Below are 23,233 nucleotides of genomic sequence, written 5' to 3'. Positions count from 1 at the left end.
CTAAAATAATGAGAAAAAACATAGTAGGGTGAATACTTTTATATGACTGGCAGGGCAGTGGGCTTGTTGGCACCAGCATTACCACCAACAGGTGAGGCATACTTGTGCTGTGAAGTTAGGACAGCTCCCATGTCACTGGGTAGCATGATATTTTCAGTTTCATTATAATCTTAAAGGACAGATGCTGTGTTCATGGTCTGTTGTTGACCAAGGTGGCATGATGTGAGTTATGACTGGACATAAATAGGGGTGGAGGGTTCACTCGGCTGTCACCGTCCTGTGCACTGATGCACTATGAATCTCTCTTTAGATGAGACAGAGTATGAGTACAGCGGCAGTGAGGAGGAAGAGGAGGAGAACGATTCGGGAGAACCCAGGTATGAACTCGGAAGCCAGGCCTTCTGATTTCCACATTCTGAATTGTGTTTGTGAGCATTCACTTTCCTTTTGATTTATAGGTTCATTTTTAAGAATCCACCAAGGTGGTCTTATTTAATTTATTGCCTTCAAACTAGCTCATTAATTTGGGGAAGTTTCCTTAGGCAGACTCTGAAGAAAATGTGGAAATCAGCATATTCTTTATCTTGTCCCCCAAGATTTATGGTCTCTATTCAAGATCTTGTTTCTTCACATATGCATCGTGTAAAGTGGGTATTTATCTGGGTAATGCAGAACGAAAAGTACTTAAAACTGGGACTTTGGGGAGACCTAAGTGATATTATCAGACTTGAGTTATTCAGCTCATTACCTTGTACTTTTGAGAAGGCCGCTGTCCTTGTCATATGCCTCGGCATGCTCACTGCAGCCTAATCCAAGAGGAAATGATTTCCAAGAAATCAAATTACACTCTGGAGGTGAGCCCCGAGTGGAAGCTTCCATGCCAGTCTCATTGTCACACGTCAGGCCTGGAGTCAAGTGCTGCTTCACCTTCGCTGTCGTCATCCCTACGTGGTGCATTCCACTTGACTTTGCTTCCAACTTTCTTCCAGTCTGTGTTTATAAATAATTAAGACTCGGATGCTGGCACTGCCAGGATTTCTCTTTTGTAAGAGAATTCAGCTGGCAGAAGCTCAGCGAGGCAAGAGCCATGCATACCAGAGGGCTATGCACTATAAATTCGAAGTAAGCTCTATTGGCCCACACAGAGGGCCACCGGATGTAGGGGTCTCCAAACTGTAGCCATCCAAGGAGTGGATGCATTCAAAGGACCAATTCTTATATTGCTGACACGAAGCCTCCTGACCAGGAGCAGGGTTGTTGCAACTGGAATGAGCTGGATGTCTGTGTTCTTTTGAGCTAGCTCAGACCTGCGGACCAGGAGCCTTGCTAAAAGGGCGAGACTGAACACACAGGGCCATCATTTTTTCTCTCTTCACCTGCCACAGGATTTCTCAAGGTCCATCACGGAAGGAGAATTGTTTCCTTCCATCTGATACATAGCATGTCGGCCACCCCCACTTTAGCTACATAAAAATGAGGACTGTCAAGCAGTGATGTGGAAAACGAACATTCCTCTAAGGCAAAGGTCCAAATGCCCTGCTTTCTGAGAAATGGTATGCTATTTTTTGAAAGCTTACTCAGATGGTCATATCAGCCCTCTGACCATTCTCTGAAGAACTGAGAAACCCCGTCTCTCCAGCACTTGCTAAGCTGTGCGTTAGGAGGCACTTAGTGATCCAACCAGCAATCATTTTAACATGTCATTATTTCGTACCCTGTGGAAGATGGTGTGCCAAGTCCTGTTTTTATGGATGCATCTAATTAATCTTCATGAAATCCTAAGAAATAGAAAAGGCAATGGTTATCTCATTTTAGAAATGAAGCGACAGCTCAAGGGTGGCAATCGGGTCACACGCGGAGTTAATAATTGAGTCACTAATGCAGCTCAGGTCTCCTGACATTGATTCAACATTGATTAATATTAATGGGGCATCCTCTGGTACACGTGAGGTGAAGTTCCCAAGCCCCATCCCCTCTGCACAGAGCAAGTGGCCTGTGCATAGAAGCACTATCATTTAGGGGTTTGTCTTAGAGTTTTACACAAAGGCAGTAAGTTTTAGAGGAGGCTTGTTAATGGACTGTGGGATTGTCTGCGGAATATCACAAACAAAGCCTTTTTATGACATTTATGGCAGGATCTCACATAGCATGCTCACAACTCTCCTAAACCAAATCCTCTTGTCAGCTGCCACCAAAACTACATTCCTCATTCCAGTCCTCCTCACCACCACCACCAGCTGCCGAGACAAAACCTGCAAGTCATCCCTCCCTCCACACATCAGGCCTGTCTGGGGTCTCCATAACTCTATCCCCAAACACTCTTCCAGCCTCCGTCCCTACTGCTCCTGTCCTGGTTGGAGCCCCTATGCAGAACCATTGCAGGAGTAGACCTGCTGTTAGCTTCACAGACTGTGATCCACGCTGCAGCCATACAGGCCTGCTCCTGGGACTCCTCTCCTCAAAGCCTTTCCATGCATGGCTCAATGTCCACACGCTTTTGCACAATCTGCTTCTCTACCTCCTCATGCCGTAATCCTCTCGCTTCCTCAATTCTGGGAGAACGGGCTGGTGTTCAGTTCCTGGGAAAGGCCACACCTGTCCTAACCTGGGCTCTAAACTTGCTTTTGTTCTGCTTGGGACACTCTTTCCCTTCATTTCGATTCCATAGAGCCTATTATAGTAGTGCCTGTCACATAGCAAGTGCTAGTAAATATGTTTAATGAGTTTATTTCAGGTGGAAGCTTCCAGAAAGATTTAAAGGGCTAAGTATGAAAAAACAGAAGCCATTTTCCACCTTTCTGCTAGGCTGCAATGCAGAACCAGGGAGGCTAGAATTGTAAGCTGCTCCCTTGCAGTTAGATTGGGGTAGAGCAGACCCAGACTACCAGCAAACCAGCCAAATGCGTGAGTTCGTCCTCTTGCTCTTTCTGCTGTGTGCACGTGCAAACACATGCAAACCACCTTCTTATGGATGAGGAAACTTTTACTGAAACAGAATCTAGGAGTCAGTGATCTAGATTGCGACTCCAGCTGCACACTCTGCCGACAGAACCAAGTCTCTTAACTACGATTCACTGGATCGAGCTCCAAACTCCTTAGACTTTAGCAAACTTGAGTTCCATCCTGGCTCTGTGTTGACATGGCCTCCAGCCTTTTCCTTCCCTGACTGAGTCTTCACAGGAGCAGCCTGACCTCTGCCTCCTGGGGTTTGGTATGAGCGGGAAGGTAGTGGTATGAGTGAGGGTGATCTGTGCTTGTCTAAGTGAGTGGTTCCCCTGTCTGCTCCAGAAGGTTCACTTTTCTTTCTTTTGTCTTCTCATAATGTGGAGACAGCCAGCCTGGGGCCCAGGGCTTGCACACTCGCTAGTCTTAAACAAATCTCTGCTACAGGACTGTGGTGTTGACAGTCCTGGAGGAATGTGGCATCCCTCTGGGGATGGAGATGGCGTATATATGCACCAGTCCCACGGCAAGAAGGCTAAACATGCCTCTCCTTTCCAGACCCCCATTTTGGAGGTAAATGTTTGAACTAATGGAGAAACTAGGAGCCTGTGCTCTGGCCCTGCTGCCCTCCCCCAGGACCCACAGTAGCCATGGCCCCTGCCCCATGCAGAATCCTGATGGCTCTTTCCTGCCCACAGCTCCATTCTGAACCTGCCAGGGGAGTCCACACTGCGACGGGACTTCCTGAGACTCCAACTGGCCAACAAGGAGCGTTCAGAGGCCTTGCGGCGACAGCAGCTGGAGCAGCAGCAGCGGGAGAACGAGGAGCACAAGCGGCAGCTGCTGGCAGAGCGCCAGAAGCGCATTGAGGAGCAGAAGGAGCAGCGCCGGCGGCTGGAGGAGGTGAGCATGCTGCCGGCTACCCCTGCACCCTCTGCCAGCTGTGGTCACTCCCCAAGCTTCCACAGAGAGCCCAGATCCCACTCTCGAGGCTGGGGCCACTGCCTGGTTGGTGCACACACACCTTGACTGCAAAGGGGGATGAGGCCTGAGTGCTCTCAGTCCCAGAAGACGGATGGTGTGGTCACTGTAGACATGTGGTTGAAGGCATCCACCCCTTCAAGTCTTGCTCAGTATCACCTTCTTGGTCAGGCCTTCCTTGACCACCTTACTTAAATTGCACCTCTCTCCCTGTGGCTTATTCTATTCCCATCCCTGTTTACCGCACTCTGACCACCTTCAGACATGCTCTGTGTAAGTCTCTACCTTCCTGCTATAATGTAAGCTCCACAGATTTGATCTCTTATTCCATCATTCCCTAATGTGCCTATAGAACTGTGCCCAGCACACAGTAGGTGACTCATGAACATTTATGGAATGGATGAGTTATATAAGTATGATCAAGAGGTGGGATACAGGTGTTAACGAAACCACAGAGAATAGGCAAATAAGTAGATGCCAAGTGTGGAAAAGCAGCGCCTGCCTATTGGTTCTCTTGTTAACCCTGGGAACAGCATTTCATGAGTCCTTCCCCACACCCTCCTTCAGGGCCTGTTCTTTAGCTGGTAGGCAAGGCCCACCTTCAGCAGCAGATGCTACTGTCAGCTGCATGGGAAACCACACTGCCAGCCACAGTCTCTTGCATGGCAGGTCCCCAGCGAGGCTCTGAACCTTGTGGTCACACAGACCTTTATTCAGGCCTCCTTCCCAGAAGCTTTCCCACGTCTCCAAGACCTCCATCCTCTCCAAGATAAATCAAAGCCTCTGGACAATTATGAAACTGAGAGTGCTGAGCTACTGGGGAAATTGGGCTGCAAATGAAAGGTTCACTAACTGCACAGTTATTGGGTAGTAATTTCACAGGTCTCCCAAACACCAGCTTCCTCCTCATTAATAGGTTTACAATGGTCTACTTGTTTTGTCAGGTGTCCACTGTAGAGTTAGAGGGTGGTGAATTGCAGACACCAAGAGCAGATTGCTTTTTAAATGGTACATCAAGGTCCGGCCTCCCTTGTTTAAATCAGCGAGGGCCTCAGTTCTACTTTGCAGTAAATCTCATCAACCTCATTATGTCCCTGGAATATTAGTTTCAGACCAGCAACAATAATACCCAACAGCTGCCATTATTGAGTGATTTCTGTGTGCCAGTTATCAGGCAGGATGCTTTGCTTATATCCCATATCTCATATCATTTTGCACATGTTCATTATCTGTGTGTAAAGTTGATATAGTTCTCATTTAACAAAGAGGAAACCGAGATTCAGGGAGGGGAAGTAACTGGTACCATATCACAGGGCTGGGAAGTGAAAGCAAGGATTTACACCCTGCGGTCCCTGGTCCCAGTGTAGGCCTTTTAAGTGTGGCTGTGTAATCAGAGCCTTGAACTGTGATCCTTAAAACTGGACCTTGAGGCTTTGGCAAGGAGCCAGTTTCTTTGCAATAGGCAAATAAAGCCCTTTGCAATCTAAGTTTATATTGTTGGTGTAAAGAATGCTAGTACATGTCGTGTTTGAAGTGCATCTGTTATCTGGTGTTCCAAGATTTATGATGCCAAAGACAGAGAGGCACTGTGGTGCTGTGGGACAGAAACCTTCCAAGGAGCAGGTGGGAGCAGGGTGAAGTGAGGCGTGGGCATGAGGCAGGTCTCAGAGGTGATGTGGATGGCACAGAAATGGGAGGCATCTGCATGACCTCTGGTTACCTTCCAGGCATAAGTGAAAATTCTCAGGCACTCACAGATATCCTCAGGTTTTGTCTTTCAGCCCTCCCAGGTCATTTGTGATTTCTTGTCTTGGCACCCCAGCCTGGGGCCACACCATTCCTTCAATCTCTCAGGCCACTCAAGGGCTAGGGCCTCTGCTGTTTAGACAAGGCCTCCTCCTTCAGACTTAGGACCAAACCCTGCCTTTCCTGATGCTTTCCTGGTGGGGCTCCTTCCCTTCAAGTGCATTTCCCAGGCCCCACTGACTCGAGCAGCTCAACCCAGAATCCTTGCCTTTTGATTCTCCTGTCTGACTACTTCACACATTAATTTCAGGCTGTAGGACCTTATCGTGCAACCCTGGAAAGTTCTCCCAATCATCCCTTAAAGCATTTAAGATTCTCAAGGATGCACACAGGCATGCACTTATACAAATTCCCTTCTTTTTCCTTTTTAATTGTAACACACACTCTTGGACTTAACATCCTCTCGATGGCTGCAGTCTCTTTTCAGAGGGCACATTGTTTCGTTCTGTTTTTATTTTTTAGATTTTCTTCCCCTCACACATGATGTGATTTGTTTCCACTTCATATGTTTATTCATTGAGTTACTAGAATAGTCATTTCTAATGATTATGAAGCGCTGACCACGTGACAGGCACTCGGGTCCGTATGTTGCATGAATTGTCTCATTTAATCCTCACGATAATCCTCAGTCTAAAGATAATGCGGCTGAGTCTTAGAGAGGTTAATAACTTGCTAAAGGTCACCCAGCTCGAGAAAAAACCAGGTTTCAAGTACAGGGGATTGGACTGCAGAGTCTAGGCACCAAGTCACTGCCTGTGTCCTGCCTCTGCAGTGACAAACTGTCTTTGGTTCTTTCCATGTTCTTTACCAGGCCTATACTTCTGTGGTCTTTTTTGTTGGTATGTTTAACTTCAGTACTGAGGATTGAACCCAGGGCCCCACACATACTAGAAAGCACTGTACCGCTGCTATCCCTCAGCCCTTTTTATTTGTTATTTTGAGCCATGGTCTTGCTAAGTTGCCGAGGCTGGCCTTGAACTTGTGATCTTCCTCCCTCCTCCTCCTCCCAAATTGCTGGGTTTACAGGCCTGTGCTACCATGCCTGTGGTCTTCTACCTTGGACGTTTAGGGATTTTTGAGCAAGACCAAAGAAGCTATGCCCAGCAGGTACTCAGCTCTGAGCTGTGAGACCTCCTTTGTGGCTATTCTTTTGTGGAATTTAATGGAGATTCTGTCATGAATGCAATCAGAACTCAGCTTGGTGAGGCCCAGGCATCCGAAGGCACACCAAGATGTGGCTTGCACAGGAGGAGTCTTCACACATGAGGACATGACCCTCTGCTCCATGTGACAATGAGAATGAACCTTGGATTCTCACTAGAAACAGGAATTTATGGACACAGGCATCAGCCTATACTAGCGTCATCTTTCTGTCCTTTATCTTGGCCTAGAGCTCAGTAGAGCAGAATGAGAAATACTCGACACTCAGATGGTTATAAATTCTGAACCCCTAATGATGGTACTGTCTTCCACCAGGGACAGACCCTTGCTGGATCCTATCAATGACTGCCATCCCAGCCAGGATGAGCACTTTGTGTGTCCTGAGCAGGAACTTGGCTTACAAAGGCACATAGAAAGAGCTAAAGTCCATGGTTCATCTTGAGAATTTAGCTTTCTTGGGGTCAGATGGAGTTTTTTAGGCATCCTGAGAGAGAGAGAGAGAGAGAGAGAGAGAGAGAGAGAGAGAGATTACAGGTTCCAAATAAAGGCCACAGCCACCCCCTTTGGTCACACGGGACTGTGTAGGAGGCCCTGCATGTCCTTTGCTATTTATGGGTAATCATGTGGATCTGAGTAGGTTAGTAATCAGTACCTGTATATTCTTGGAAGGACAGTGACTCTACACTGAATAGTGTCATTTATCAGCTTTAAGAAAAGCACATGACTTCTGGCCAATTAGAAAGTGCAGACCATACTCAGGTGTTGGCCAGTGATAAATTATAATTAATAACTTAAGTTCCAGGACTTGATTCAACTCAGCTAAGGTGAACAAATAGAAGAAAAGACATAGATAACCTCCTTAACTTCCACTCAGTTCAGCAAGAATTTCCATTACTTAACTTAGGTTTACAACTTCTTTCATTATGTATCACAGAGTTAGTGTGTGAGAATGGAGGCTCCGGTAACCGGCACCCATGATCCCAACTGCTCAGGAGGCAGAGGCAGAAGAATTGGAAGTTCAAGGCCATCATGAGCAACTTCATGAGATCCTGTCTCAAAACAAAATATAAAAAGGACTGAGGATGCAGCTCAGTGGTATAGCACTTGCCAACATGTGTAAGCCCTCGGGTTCAATCCCCAGTACTTGGGTTGGAATAGGGTGCTGAAGATATTACACCTCCTACTCTGGTTATCTCAGACTAATTTTATGACAGATTCATGGTGATTTTTTGACGCTGCTTAAGAATTCTGAGCCAGGCGCAGTGGCACATGCCTGTCATCCTAATGGCTCCTGAGGCTGAAGCAAGTGGATGGCAAGTTCAAAGCCAACCTCAGTGACTTAGTGAGGCCCTGAGCAACTTAGTGAGACCCTGTCTCAAAATAAAATAGAAAAAGTGCTGGGGATTGGCTCGTGGTTAAGTGCCCTGGTGTTCAATCCCTGGTACCAAAAAAATAAAGGAATTTTTATAGGATAATAGTGTTTTTATATTTTGTTTCAACTGTCTGAGAGCATTCTGTACCTTCATTTTAGGGGGATATCTTGAAGTTACAGGAAGGACCAAATTGACCTGAGGAGTACCACCCTGCTTCACAATTTTATTTTTCGAGAATTGAGTTGTTTTTCAAGCCATCAAGGTCTCATCTAGTCCCCTTCAAGACCTTGATAACATTGTCCAGTTGCAAAAGCAGCAGGTTTTTAGCTAAAAACTACTCTGCTGTTTGGTTCCATCACCTGAAAAAAAAACATTTAAAAGAAATACCACTAGTATCTTATTAGCCATTAACAGTGGAGCATGAATTTACAAAATAGTGCCTTGCAGCCTAAAAATGTGAATTATAAATAAGTCTCTAACATTTAACTGTGAGTGAATAGGGGCTTTCAAGGACATTGGGCTCATTTGTTTTTTATAAGTGTAAGGTGGAATTGAAACCTTTTTCTTATGCCTGCAGGCAGTCATCCAGTAAATATTTAGTAAGCCCCTCTGCTGGGCATGCCGGACACTTGGAATACAGACTGCCCTTATGAAGACCAGATCAGTGAGGAAGATAGGTAGTTAGTCCCAGAGCAGTCAGTAATTGTCTTTATGGTGACCACAGTGGCAGAGAAGGCCTGCTAAGAGAGAGGACACCCCAGGGACAATGAGCGGAGCCTGGCTTGGAGGTCAGATGGCCAGAGTCCCACTAAGGAAGCTGAGCACAGACTGGGAAGATGTGAGGCAAGGAAACCCAGGCACAGCCCTGCAGGCCAGCTCAGTTACTTTTTTTTTTTTTTTTTTTTTTTGGTACCGGGGATTGAACCCAGGCATGCTTTTAACCACTGAGCCATAAACCCAGCCCTTTTATAAATACCTTTATTTTATTTGTTTATTTTTTTGTGGTACTGGGGATCAAACCCAGTGCCTCACACATGCTAGGCAAGTGCTCTACCACTGAGCCATAACCCCAGACCCCAGCCCTTTTATTATTATTATTATTATTGTTGTTGTTGTTTTATTCTGAAACAGGGTCTTACTAAGTTGCTAAGGTGGCTTTGAACTTGGGATCTTCCTATCTCAGCCTTCTGAGTCCCTGAGATTACAGGTATATGCCACCAAACCCAGCCCAACTCAGATACTTTTGAATTTCATTTTAAAAAGAGTGGGGAAACCATTCCAATCAATGGAATACAGTCGCATCTACCTGTGGAAAGTGAAACTGTGGCTACTGCAAGTAAAGCAATGGGAAGGGAGTAAGTGTGGGTGGGGAGATGAATTAGTCCAGAGAGGGGTGCTGCTCTGTGCGCCTGGTGGTAGAGTGGGGATTGAGGCAGCTCTGGCCTGGGACATGCAGGACGTGATGATGGATTAGTCCTCAGATGAAGGAGAGCGAGTAGTGGCAGAAGGTTCCCCCATGTTGGACTGGGCCATGTGGGTGGGAGAAGAAGAGAAAGACCAGTTCAGACGTAATGAGACTGAGACACGTATGAGCTTGCACGTGGTGATGCCCAGGATGCAGTTGGTTTAGGATGATACAACCACCCAAGAGGGGCTGGGATGGAAAGCAGGGGAAGTGTTGGTTGGTGGTAATACAGGTATACATTGAGAAGTGGACAGAATCTGGGCCTAAGCTCTGGGAACTCAGAGGGAGAGAAGCCAGTAAAGAAAACTGAAGCTTCAGCATGAGGGTGAGTTGAAGGGGCCAGCTCTGCAGAATGCTACCCAAAGACCAAGTAAGACAGCAGCACCTTTTGGTTTCAGTGACAATGACAAAACTTAACATGTAGTTTCTGTGTAGTGCTCTCTAGAAAATGCTGTCATTTCCTCTCTGTGGGAAGGGGAGCAGCCTCTCAGGCAGTGAAAGTTGTCAGTTTGAACCTGAGGGCACTGTGTGCTCCCAGCATGGCCTGGCCACCCTCTTCCATCCCCACTTCCTGGGCCAAGCTTATGTCTACCACCAAAGCCATCCTGAGGATTATCCAGGAAAATGGAAAGAACTTTACCCACTGCCAAGAGCTGGAAGGATTATTTTAGTCAGCTTTTTTGCTGCTGTGACTAAAGGCTCTGACCAGAACAACTGTTAAAGAGGAAAAGTTTATTTGAGGGCTCACAGTTTCAAAGATCTAAGTCTAGAGAAGGTCAGCTCCCTTCCTCGGGGCTCAGGGTGAGGCTGAACATCATGGCAGAAGAATGTGGCAAAGGGAAACAGCTCACATCATGGTAATCATATAGCAGAGAGAGACTCCAGCTCTGGATACAAAATATATACCCCATAGCCACGCCCCCAATTAGCCACTTCCTCCAACCACCTGCCTCTCATTACCACTCAGTTAATCTGATCAGGGATTAATTCCCTGATTGGGTTAAGAGTCTCACAATCCAATCATTTCTCCTCTGAAAATTCTTGCATTCTCACACATGAACTTTTGGGGAACACCTCACATCCAACCCATAACACAGATCTTACTTTTAAAAGATGTGTCTAATTCAGCCCAAAAGTTGCTAAGGACGTTTGGAGACCTTTGGTGGCTAGGTGCTTATCCGTTTGTCATCAGCTTTTGCTCATGTTCTCTAGCATTTGCTTTGCACTTGGGGTAACCGGATGGTCTCACAGAACCTATCCAGCTGGAGGCCAGACCCAGGGAAGTCACCAGAGTAAACATGTGTTTGTTGAACCTAAGTAATTTCTCCCAGATGCTCTGAGACAACCCCCCTCCCCCGACCACCATCCCCACCAAAAAGTAGAAGAGCAGAGGGAAGCTACACGTCTGTTGAAGAGTCACCATGCAGGACACATGTTGAAGCTCTCAAACTTCTTAGACAACAGGGTGTGAATTAAAATATGTTGGAAGGAAAGTAGGATTTTGGTTATGAGCAGCAACTCTAGACCCCAAGACTGCCAAGGACCAGTCCCAGCTTTCTTCCTTAGATGTGAACATCCGTTCACATTCCTGTGCCTCAGTTTCCTCATTTGGAAACCTGGGAATGACAATAGCCTTTGCTTTATGAGGCCAAGAGGAAGCATAACTGAGGTTGTTCATAGAAAGCCTCAGAACCTCAGCATTACATTCTGAAGTTGCTATAGTTAGTGACATGGGTACCTTAGACTAAAATCAAGAGGAATGAGTTTTCGAAGTTTGAGCTCCTGTATGTCCTGCAATGCAGAATTCTTGAATTCATTAAAAGATGTTTACCAACAGGTAAGCATCTTTTCATATTTTAGGAAGAATATTGTTACAGTGCTAAGAGGAATTCAGTTATGTCATTAAGAGAAAAAATATCTAATAGTTTTTAATTGGCTAGCTGGTAAGTTAGTGCAGAAGTAAAGTTCATCAGCACTGCAGGCCAGGAGGCCAAGCTTGAGAAAACCCCTCAACCTTGCTGCACCTCACCTTCCTTACATGTACATACAGTACAGTGATATTTAGTTTGCAGGATTATATATATATATAATATTTGATACTGGGGATTGAACCCAGGGGCATTTTACCACTGAGCCACATCCCCAGACCTTTTATGCATTTTATTTCGGGTCTCACTGAGTTGCTTAGGGCCTCACTAAGTTGCTGAAGCTGGTTTTGAACTCATGGTCCTCCTGCCTCAGCCTCCCGAGCCACTGGGATTACAGGTGTGCGCCATTGTGCCCAGCTCCAGGATAATTTTGAGAAAAAAATAAACCATATACATAGTAACCTGGCACAATGCCAGACACAAGAAATGGATTGATATTGCTAGGTGAATATTTTATTATTTTGGAAACAATAATTGCAAAGTATTGTTAGTTTTTATCTTAACAATTCTCTGTGTAGACAGCATTTTTCTATTCCCGCTTTCCTTAATGCCCTTACATACCTTCCCTGGTTGCTGTAAAACCTGGACTTTTCCATCTTCTTTTGAGGGACTGAGAGCAGCCCTTCCTTTGTGTCTGTCTGTTTGCTGTTCCTTTTGCCAGCATCCCCATCCTTGCCTGTGGTTGTACCCCACTTAGCAGGGCCAGCTGCCACCTTGAGAAGTCAGCTCTTCCCAGGGAAGCCCAGAGGACTTCCCCTGGAGATACTTTGCCTCTTAATGGATGCTCTCTCCAGTGTGTCTTGCCATCATTTCCAACATGTGTAATTATGATCCCGTTTTTGCCACCAAATGGCTACACGAAGTCTCATCTCCTACCAGTATCTAAACAAACCCCAAAAGAAGATAAGAGATCTTATGTTGTCTGAATAGTAAGTTTCGAGGGCACTAGGGATACAGCATCTCCAGAGTGATCCTTTTACCAGGAAGGTGGGCACCAGGCAGTCCAGTCAGAGATTACCTGGGTTTCAATCCTAGCTCTGCCACTTACTGCCTTTGTCATTTTGAGCCAGGCATAACTTTTTTATGTCTAAATTTGCCCATTTATAAAATAGGCTAGTAATTACAGATAGTGAGTTAATATATATGAAGCATTTAGGATAGTACCTGGCACCTGGTAAATACCTAAATAAGTTCAAAAAGAGGGTAGCGCATGAAGGGAAGAATCTTTACTTCCCATTACCAGCCTGGTTGTTCCTATCCTACATCTTGTCTTTCCAGGGTGAGGGTTCCCAGTTGCATGCAGTCTGAGCATGCTCAGTGGGCAAAGCAGGAAATAGGAAAATCAGTGTAGCTTTTCACCCATGCTGCTTTTCCACCTGTTGGACACACACTGAGGCCCTCAGCCAGAAGAAAGCACTGTGAGGATAATTCCACTTCAGAACCTGGAGTGTTAATTCATTGGCACTGCTGAGAAGCAGCCTTTATGTCACTTAATCATTAACTCTAGGCATCCCAGTATGTCCTGTGAGCTGCAGCCCGCTGGTCAGGGGCAGAGTGGCCTTTTGTTCCTAGACATTATTAGCATCAGCACAAAGCCGGATGACTTCCTTGCTGGGCTTTTGCTCTGTTATTTCGGTAGCTGAACAGAAATTAGGAAACCACTGGGAGCCAGGCTGGCAAAGTGGATGCTCATTGTCTGGGATGGGGCCTGCCCACAGCTTCTGACAGTCGTCACAGTCACATGAATGTCTGAATCACACTCGTGCTTCAGGAAGGCGTGCTGTCTGTGTGGACATAGGAACCCTGCTTCCCAGCAGATCCCAGAGGGGCTTTTTGTCCTCACTTGCCTGCCCTGCAACAGGAGGTGTGGCCTTATCTGCCCATCCCGGGATCCCACCAAACTGAGGAAGTTGGGATGAAATTCCTACGCCGTAGTTTAAAATGCTGCTAAGATTTGAAGTCCTTGTGCCCAGATCTCTTCCTATATTTTTTAAGGAATGAGAAAGCATTTTATACTCAAAGCATTTCAGACTGGTCCCTTAGAGTTAGGCAGCTGCTGCCCTCCCCCCTCTCCAGGATGCCTCCCGTGGATTTAGGGTTTGCTTCCAGTGCCCACTGGTCTGGGCACCACACACCTGCCTTCCATGGCCCAGGGTCTTCATGGAGCCTTTTTTATTAGACCTAGTCTATGTTTCTGGTATTCCACAGTTTTCCTTCTTATTTATAACCACAGAACTATGACAACAAAATAGTTTCACTCAAAGAATTATTTCACATGACATTTAAATTGAATTGTTTTCATCTCAACTCTTGTTTTCAGGGAGCAGTTTTATAGAATCATAGAGCCTATGAAACATAAGGGACTTCAAAAGTGATCTGAACCAATTCTTCTCTGAAAGCAAGAATCCCTTTGAGACACAGTATTCTTCAAACAGGGTCATTTAACCTGTTTGGCATATCTTGCCTTACACATCCATGGACTTGATGTGGTACCTTCTAATATTAGAAAATGTATCTTGTTGTTGATTGAAGTCCTTGTGATAGCTCTGCATTGATGCCAATTATTCCAAATAAACTAAAATGCCTTCCGCATCATTCTTTGAAATGTTTTAGGGTAATAATCCTATTCTTCTCCAAACATCAACCCGTTTCTTTCTAAATATGATATAATTTAACATCTTTGGTATCATCTCAGGTGTGCTGGAGTGGCCCTCTCTTTAATAAACTGGCTTTATAATATGCTTAATAACACTCAGCGTGCATCATAACACTCTGCATCTGAGGCTCTGCAATAGTCAGCTGTCCTGTTTCTGTGGCAAAATACCCGAGAAAAACAACTTAAAGGGAGGAAAGGTTTATTTTGGCTCACAGTTTTAGAGTTTTCTATCTATGGTTATCTGGCTCTACTCTTAGGGGCCTATGGTGAGGCAGAACATCATGGCAGAGAGCCTATGGTGGAGCAAAGCTGCTTACCTAATGATTGCCAAGAAGCAGAGAGAGAGAAAGAGAGAAAAAGGCTGAGATCCTTGAAGGTTATGCCCCTGATGACCTGCTTCTTCCAACAAGGCCCTACCTCCTTGAGTTTCCACCACCTCCCAAAAGCTGGGGACCAAGCCTTCAACCCATGGGCCTTTGGGAGGACATTTCAGATCAAACCTATAACAAGGGCTCATTCAAAGGCTTTGGAATCATGACAGAAGGAATTTGAGGCTTTCGACTGCACCTGACTTGTGCACTGTCCTGCAGAGCCATCAGCACCAGGTATTACAATCGCGCTATTTTTGTCCCTCTCTGTGATGCCCAGGAAAACCCAAGTAGCTGTTCTCCTTGGGGAAACAGAGGCTCAGAGATGCTAAGGAGCTGGTGACTAATCACATGGACTAGCATCCATAGAAAAGGCAGAACAGAATTCTTCATTAAGACAGCCCGAGGCTCAGGCAGCTAACACCTTTGTCTCTCTTTCTTGGAGCACAGAGACTGACTTGTGCATGTGTGTGCTTGATAGCACTTGGCCATGGGGCTGCCTGTGCATCAAAAGTTGCCCTGGGAGTGCAAAGAAAAGGCTTCGTTTAGGCAGCTAATTAAAGTAGATACAGAGAGAAAGGAATGACATCTATCTAGCCTGTCTAGCTTTACTAGTGTTCTCTGGTTGTTTCTGTGAAGAAATGAGAGGGTACAGTGAAATCAGAGAGAGAAAATGGCCACTTGAAAAAGCAAAAAAAACATCCTTCACTTTGGATATGCAGATGCCTCAACCTACTTCTTGCAAATCCATAGTGGCGGCACAGCCAGAGCCAGACACAGAGTACATCTAGCTTAGCCCTTACCAACTGGGCAACATGCTGGCCTGAGTGTGCCTTGATTTCCCTTTCTGTCAAATGGGAGTGATGACTTAGTAGTATCTATCCCAAAGCGCTGTGGTGGGAATTAAATGTGCTAATAGGAATAAGGGCTCAGAACCATCATAGGAAGCTCTGCCTATTTGTTCTTACTGACAATGATGATTATTATCTTCTTATTATTATTTTTTATTTCATTATGTTGCTGTGTAATGAATTCAGAGGATGACTGCTTTATCATTCTCGTGTCTTACTAAAATAGATGATTTGGAATCCCAGTTTGGGTTGCAAGGAATCATGTCCTTGCCCTGCAGTGGTTGGTTTGCAATGGTCTTTCCAAAGCTGCAACTTTAGCAACTGGTAAATGGACAAATGAAGTGCCCAGAAGTTTGAATACCTCATGTCACACATACAGCTCCTGTGCAACTTGTATGGACTTGTCCTGTTTAAAGCGAGGAGCATGTGTGATGTGCAGTCCATTCAAAAGACCACACTGGGTCCTTTCATTCCTAGTGCCTTTGAACAGAGCCCCTGTGTTCAGGGGATGGTTTGAGGTACTTCCCAAGGAGCTCGACGTGATGCGGCACAGGCTGCTTTCCTGTCCTCTGGAGGCCAAGCCAGGTCTTCCACACTCACAGTAGGGTCCCTTTTTCACCATTTCCAGGAGGTCACCCAAGCTGAAAAACAAGAGAAGCTCCCAAGGGCAACTCAGAATTCTGCTTTTTCTCACTTCTTATTCTGAATTGCTAGTAGAATTTTGCTTTGTGAGGTAGCACATCCTTGCTCAGGCTCTTGGAATAAACACAAGGTTACTTGATGTGACCCCCTCATGGAAAGTGTGGGTGGAGGTGACTTATTCAAGGTCATAAAACATTCCCTCATTTTTTAAACAAATATTTGGAGAGCACACTGCTATGTGGTCTTCAGTGTTCACCTTAGTGGCTGTGCAGGACCAGAATCTAGTCTGTTTCTGATCACACATTCTTCCCCTCACTATCACCTTCTGCCCTCCTGGAATGACATGTGACACTGCAGCTATCAGATGTTCATTCTCAAATGTAGATGTTACCTCTGAGTCCAGATATCAGAAATGGGGTGTGTGTAAAAGACAGGCCCAGGGCAAAGTTTCTTTTTCTTCTATTTATTTATGTCTTTCTTTATGACTTTTCATCATTCTGTGTTTTAGTCAGCTTTTTGATCGCTGCGACCAAGAGATCTGACAAGAACAGTTAGAGGAGGAAAAAATTATTTGGGACTCATGGTTTCAGAGGTCTCAGTCCACAGACAGCTGACTTCATTTGTCAGGGCCTGAGATGAGGCAGATCATCATGGCAGAAGTGTGAGGCAGAGCAAAGCAGCTGGGAACATAGCACCAGGAAGCGGAGAGGGAGATCCCCTCAACAAGGACAAAATGTATACCCCAAGGGTACCCAAGTACCCACCTTCTCCAGCCACACCCTACCTGCCTTCAGTTGCCACTTAGTTAATCCCTATCAGGAGATTAATACGCTGATTAGGTTAAGGCTATAACCCAATCATTTCACCTCTAAACTCTCCTGCATTTCCTCACATATTAGCTTTTGGGGTTCGCCTCATATCTAAACCATGACATCCTAAAAAGAGGACTTAAGGTAGTCTACAGAGTTTACTCCAGCCACTGTGCACAAAATACACAAGGAAAGAAAGTAGAACATAAAGTGGGAAAGAAAATAAAATGAAAGCAGGAGCAGGGTGGGCTCACAGCATGCCTGCATGACATGGTATCCAGCGCAGTTGCCTGAGGTGGCCCCAGTCCAACCCTGAGAGTCTTAGCACCAAAGAAAAGAGGCAAACTCAAGCAGCCCGGAGTTGGGAGTTGTACTGTCCATCAGAGAAGAGCAAACCAGTCACTCAGGGCAGTTTTCTGGGGCCACTGACAACCTGCACACTTGTCCAGGAGTGGTTGGGTGGATTCTGCTTTGAAGGCTCGGGATAATATTCCTGCCATAAACACAGTGATTACTCATATTCAGCTATTCCCATGACATTGTAAAATGCCATTTTTTGGCACTACAGTTCATCAAAATCACTGTTCCAAGAACTAGAGCACCCTGGTGCAGGCGCACACCTTTCTGCTGATCTAAAATGATCTAAGAAGGGCATTACAAAAGGAAAGGAGGACCATTTCACAGCCTTGGTGATGAACATCCGTGAGGGCGATTTCTTACAACCAGGCCTTTAGTAAGAATGTTTGTACTTAAGGGTTGAGGCGGTATTCTCTGGCAAGAATTTAAAGAGCAAAAATGCTGCAGGGTCAACTTGGAATAAATGTGTTACTTTTGGAAGTCCCCTGAGCAGGGAGACAGGATTAATATTTCCTCATTACAATTAACTAACCTGTTCACTTGATAGTACAGACCACGCCTCCACCTGGAGGTATCCCAAGGAGAACATCCATGGGGAAAAATCATAATTTCCCCCAAAAAAGTCATTCTTGTGGGACACTAACTGAAGACAACAGGTGCTAAAAGATCCTACAGACCGACTCCATAGAGTAAGGCAACAGCTATTTTAACCTAAAAAAAAAAAAATTACAGGATAGATGCTATCAATCACCCCTCAAACAGGAAAATATACTTAGAAACTTATAAGAGCCCACCAGATGGCTAATTTTAAGGGATATCCCTTTTGACAATGCTTCCAAGAAGATTTAGATGAAAATAAACTTCTCGGCCATGGAGAACCTATCAAGAGTTTTAGAGAAATTGACAGAAGGACCACTATAAATGTTATACATCATTTGAATATAATCTAAAAATACTGTTTGAGTCTTCCCTGCCCCATTCATTCCAGCTTAGACTCTTATTCCCTTATTTTATCTTTCTATCTTTCTTTAAGATGGCAAATGGGTACCTTGCCAGCACTAGTTATAGGTGACTATCTTTTTAGATACATATTCTCATGTCCTATATGTACTCATCATAAAAGGATGTTCTGGCCAGTAAGGGCTAAGGAAGGGCATAAAAAGGCAAGGACCTGGTCCCAAGCTCTGCAGGCTGTTGTTTATCTAGTGCAGTATTCAATACGGCAAACATCAGTGACGTCAGCCCAGAGTGAGAAATCGTGGGAGATAAAACCTGAAATGGAGACACCTTTCAACCTAGATTGTGAAGTTGGTAATGATGTGATATAAACTGTAAGTATTGATTGGATGAAAAGTGCCACAAAAAATGTAAGGGGATACTCACGTCCTCTGGGGCCCCAAGTTTCTTAACTCTGTTCAGTTCAACAAACCTTGATGTATAGCCAAGCCCTGTGCGAGAGGTGGAGGGTTAAGAGAGAATCAAGCATGGGCCTTGTCCTCAAGGAGCTGCTTCAAACAAGAGTCATTGGAGCTCTGTAACAGTGCCTGCTTGGAGCCCTGGTCTTTCTTTGACATGTTTTGATATGTCCCCTCAAAACCCCCATGCCCAGGAGGAGAGAGAGCAAACATCTTTCCAGGAAAGACACCAACATTGAGACATAGCAGCTGGAAATTGGCAGGGTGCCCTTAGAAGACTGAGGAAGTAATTTATTTTTCCAGCTTCGCCACAGGAACTGTAGCCCGGGCATATGCCTCCATGTGTCAGCAGTGGCTGATTGGAGTGAGATCATTCTTAATTATTAGTCACTTTTGAGTGTCTTCCTCCAAAACTGTGGAGTACTTGGGAAGCCAGACCCTCTTGAGTTGTAATCAATACTGTATACACCTTGCCCAGGAACCTGCCTGGCATGTAATTATAAAACAGTATTGATTCCTGGCAGAGGGGTTGAAAATGTACAAATTCTTCACCAAAAAAAAGCTAAATCTTCAGAAGGTTTAATTTTTCTCCCTCAAGAAAGAGACCAATGGTTGGAGTTCAAAAAAAAAACAAAAACAACTTGAAATATTAGATAAATTAGGGCTATTTCCTGCCAGGAGACAGATCTGTACACATAATTATTTTAGTCTCTGGGCTGGCACTGATTGACTTCTGTTGAGTGTTGGAAACGTCTCTGTTTTGGGTCTGTAATCCAAATTATTCAGTCGGTTCCTATGATGATGTTTTCTCCGCGTGTCCTCCAGTGTTGTTTTTCTATAAAACAAATAATTGCTGGTCTGGTACCAATGAGTTCCTGCTTTTCCTGCTCTTCTTTGTCATACCATCTAGTATGCCCCATGGCCAGGAGCTCCACCCTCTCAAACATGCCCGTCATCACCAAATTCTGCCCATTTTATTTTGGCTTGTTTCTGATTTCTGCTTCTCAATTGGCATCCACTGCAGTCCTATTCGAGTGACTGGAATCTGGATAGGTTTCAGTCTTCCTTCCTTTTGGCCGCATCTCCAAAGGCGGCCTTTGTGAAACACCCTCACAGCCTGCCTTTGCTACCTCCTCCATACCCCGTCACCTCCTACCTCACCCAGAGAAAGTCTTCATACTGCCTTTCATCTTCCAGCCTGACCCCTTCCCATGGCTGTTGGGGCCATTTTGAAAATGCACATCTGATCGTGTCATTTGGCTGCAGCAAGCCCTCCCTCCAGTGGCTCCCTGTTACCTGTAATCTAAGATGGACAACTGCTCACCAATCTGGAAATGATAGATGTTGACTCTCGATGATGCAGCTTACTTCCCAAGACTCAGAGGTTCCCAGAAGATGGTGGATATGGAGGACTGCAGTGAGGGCTACAGTGGGAAAGTTGCTTTGGGGGCTTCTTGGCATTTTGAGAATCTGTGGTTGGTTTAGCTGGGGCTTCACAGTGAGCTTTTGCTCAAGGCTCCTTCTCTGGTTGTGCAGAGCTGGCTTGTCAGTGTGAGATGGTTATGATCCACTCTGTCCCAGGAACCTCATGCCTCCATAGCCACACGGTGAAGGGTCCTTGAGAATCTCTCAAGGGAGTGGGCCCCTTGGTCTGTTCCTTCTGAACCTTGTATTTAAAGAACAAATCTCAGTGCCAGTACAGCGATCTGACACAAAAGGCCTGTAGCCTTTCTCAGATGGGTGCTGAGGATATGTTGTATGGGGAAATACTTGGTTTTGTGTGACAGTCCTATGCACTGCAATATTTTTGGCATTTCTGGCCCCTCATAGTAAATGCCAATCATGTTCCTCAGTCACTGGGACAACCTGAAAAAAAACCCTCCCATGCCCCCACAGTTCTGTATGACCAGATATGGGTAACAGTACCACCCCCACTTGAGAACCATCAGCTCCTATAACCACTTGGCTTCATTTGAACTTCCCCTAAAATGTTCTCTCTTCTGAGAGTACAATTAATGGCCAGATCTTTCTGTCACTCCTCTTTTCCCTTCATCTGATACAATGTTAAGAGCTTAGATGCTGGTGACACATTGCTGACTTTGAAATCAAGCTCCACTATTTAAGGGCCATGACCTTGAACAAGGGCATGACCTTGAACAATTACTTAAACTCCCTGTTCCTCAGTTTTCCCCTATAAAATGGGGATAATAGTATAATATTTAACTCCGAAGACCTGTGAAGATTAAATAAAGCATCTAAGGCACTTAACCCACTGTCCAGTGTCAGGGGCTCGGTAGTGGTTTGAGTGATCATGATGATGTCCCTGAGCATAAGGTTTTACTGTGACAGAAGCAGAAGTTGATGCTTACAAAGGAATAATTCTAAAAACAGAGGCAGCTTGATATATGAGAGTCTTGGCCTGGGTGGGACTTAATAAGTTTTGTTCCCCCTTAGCCATTAGTGTTACTGGTTACTGTATAGTCTTGAATGTGCCCTTCACTCCTCTGGTTCTTAGATTCTCTATAAAATATTTCTGTTTTGTGGTGTCAAAAAGATCGAATGACATAGCACAGTAGAAAATCCTATGAATAGTTTGATGATAGGTAATAAGCAGCTGTCAAGCCTTGGCCTTTCCTAGCCCTGGTTTGAAAACCCACCCACTCCTGGGAAAGCACATAACAGGAACTCCTTGGTGAGAGTCTTCTCTCATGGTAAATGGCAGGTGTTCTGCATGACCCCCTCCCTGCCCTGTGCCCCCAGTAGCCCAGGACACACAGAGCCTTGGAGCAGTTGGCATCTCTCCCTAGGTGCTCATGTCCATGTCCAGCTGGTTTCTTACAGCACACCCTGCCCCCTCCCAGCTCGTGTCCACTGACATCATGGTTGTCTGCTTGTGGCCCCACAGCAACAAAGGCGAGAGAAGGAACTGAGGAAGCAGCAGGAGAGGGAGCAGCGCCGGCACTACGAGGAGCAGATGCGCCGGGAGGAGGAGAGGAGGCGGGCAGAACATGAGCAGGTAACATGCAGCAGGATGGGAGTTCCAGGCTTGGTCCCCATGTGACCACCGCGTGTCTCTCATGTTGTGGGTCACCTTCTCCTGGACTCTCGGTTAAGGTTTTTATTCTTTCTCCAGCAACTGTTCTCACCTATTCAAAAAGTCAAAAGCACAGCCTTGGCAATGGCCATTGGTTCAGTCTTGCTCCCTACCCAGGCCAGAGTCCCCTGACATGCCTGAGTCTTCAGATTCACAGCCCTGGGGATCTGATGGGAAGGTAGCACTGAAGCATGAAAAACAAACCAAGCCCTACTCCTCCAGTGCTTGAGGGGAGGTTTTCCTCTCTTGTACTCCCTGTGCATTGATTCAGACCCCTCTCTTTGCTAGAATCATATTCTGATAGCAAGTGAGCCTGCAGGAGGATTCCATTGCAAAGACGGTGCATGATGGCATTTCACAATTGCTTTACACCTGCTGCTTGCACAAGAGCCTTAGAACTTTATAGCATTGTTAATTCTGGGTACTCCATAAAGAGAGGAACCTGGAATGGAAAGCTTTTAAAATGTAACTGTGGGTTTATTAAAACCAAGTAGTAACAGTAAAATGCCAAGCCATCTCAGTCAGCTGTTGTAGGCAGAGGGCTGGTGCTTCTGACTATGTTGAAAGGCTTTGGCTTTGGCTTGGCAAACTCTTCCTGTTTGATAAGGGTGTTGGGTATTTTTTCCCCTCCTTCTTTCTCTACTTTTCTTGCAGCACTTGTCACCTTTGAAATTACTGGTTCTTTTTCTCTCTCTTTCTTTCTTTCTCTTCCTCCGAATTCTCTGCTGCCTACCTCTCCAGGAATACATCAGGCGACAGTTAGAGGAGGAGCAGAGACAGTTAGAGATCTTGCAGCAGCAGCTACTGCATGAACAAGCTCTACTTCTGGTAATGGGAAAGCCACGAGCCAGCTGTCCTGCTCTGTATCCATTGTGTGTGTGTGTGTGTGTGTGTGTGTGTGTGTGTGCGCGCGCGCGTGCAGTTCCAAAGAAGGTGCTGGGCATGGTGACACTTGTCTATAATCCCAGCTCCTTGGGAGGTCAAGGCAGGAGTATTGCAAGTTTGAAGCCAATCTCAGCAACTTAGCAAGCACAGACTGCTAAGGGCCAGGGATATAGTTCAGTGGTAAAGCACCCCAGTATCCTACCAATAAAAGGAGGGGGGCAGTTCTCCAAGCCTTGAAGACCGGAAAATCTCACAGAAACTTAATGCATTTCCTGACCCAATTTGCCGAGGCCTAATACTTTTAATACAATTGTTATGCATTCTTTATTAAATCCATCTATTTGTGAAACTCTAACATGAATCCAGCCTTATTATAAGTTCAGACTGCTTTTGAGACCCACTGTGTTTATTGCAGAGTAATTTTTGAGACCATTTGCACCATGCTGGAATATAATCACAGCAAAATGCACCTTTTCCATAAGAACCCACTCTGCTCTGC

At 45.5% G+C, this 23,233-nt stretch overlaps 1 protein-coding gene across 4 annotated transcripts in view; it reads left to right on the top strand.

Annotated features, from left to right (window-relative positions):
• TNIK (TRAF2 and NCK interacting kinase) overlaps positions 1-23,233 on the top strand; it is a 381,644-nt gene that overhangs the window by 285,226 nt on the left and 73,185 nt on the right. For all 4 annotated transcript variants that reach the window (XM_081301723.1, XM_081301721.1, XM_081301722.1 and 1 more), the window contains exons 11-14: positions 311-377; positions 3,642-3,846; positions 21,661-21,771; positions 22,591-22,677. In XM_081301723.1, the coding sequence (XP_081157849.1) occupies positions 311-377; positions 3,642-3,846; positions 21,661-21,771; positions 22,591-22,677 (470 nt within the window). The remainder of the gene's footprint in view (positions 1-310; positions 378-3,641; positions 3,847-21,660; positions 21,772-22,590; positions 22,678-23,233) is intronic.

Source organism: Spermophilus citellus, assembly GCF_964194105.1.
Source record: "Spermophilus citellus genome assembly, chromosome: 7".
NCBI classification, from domain to species: domain Eukaryota; kingdom Metazoa; phylum Chordata; class Mammalia; order Rodentia; family Sciuridae; genus Spermophilus; species Spermophilus citellus.
This window is presented reverse-complemented; position numbering and strand designations above follow the sequence as displayed.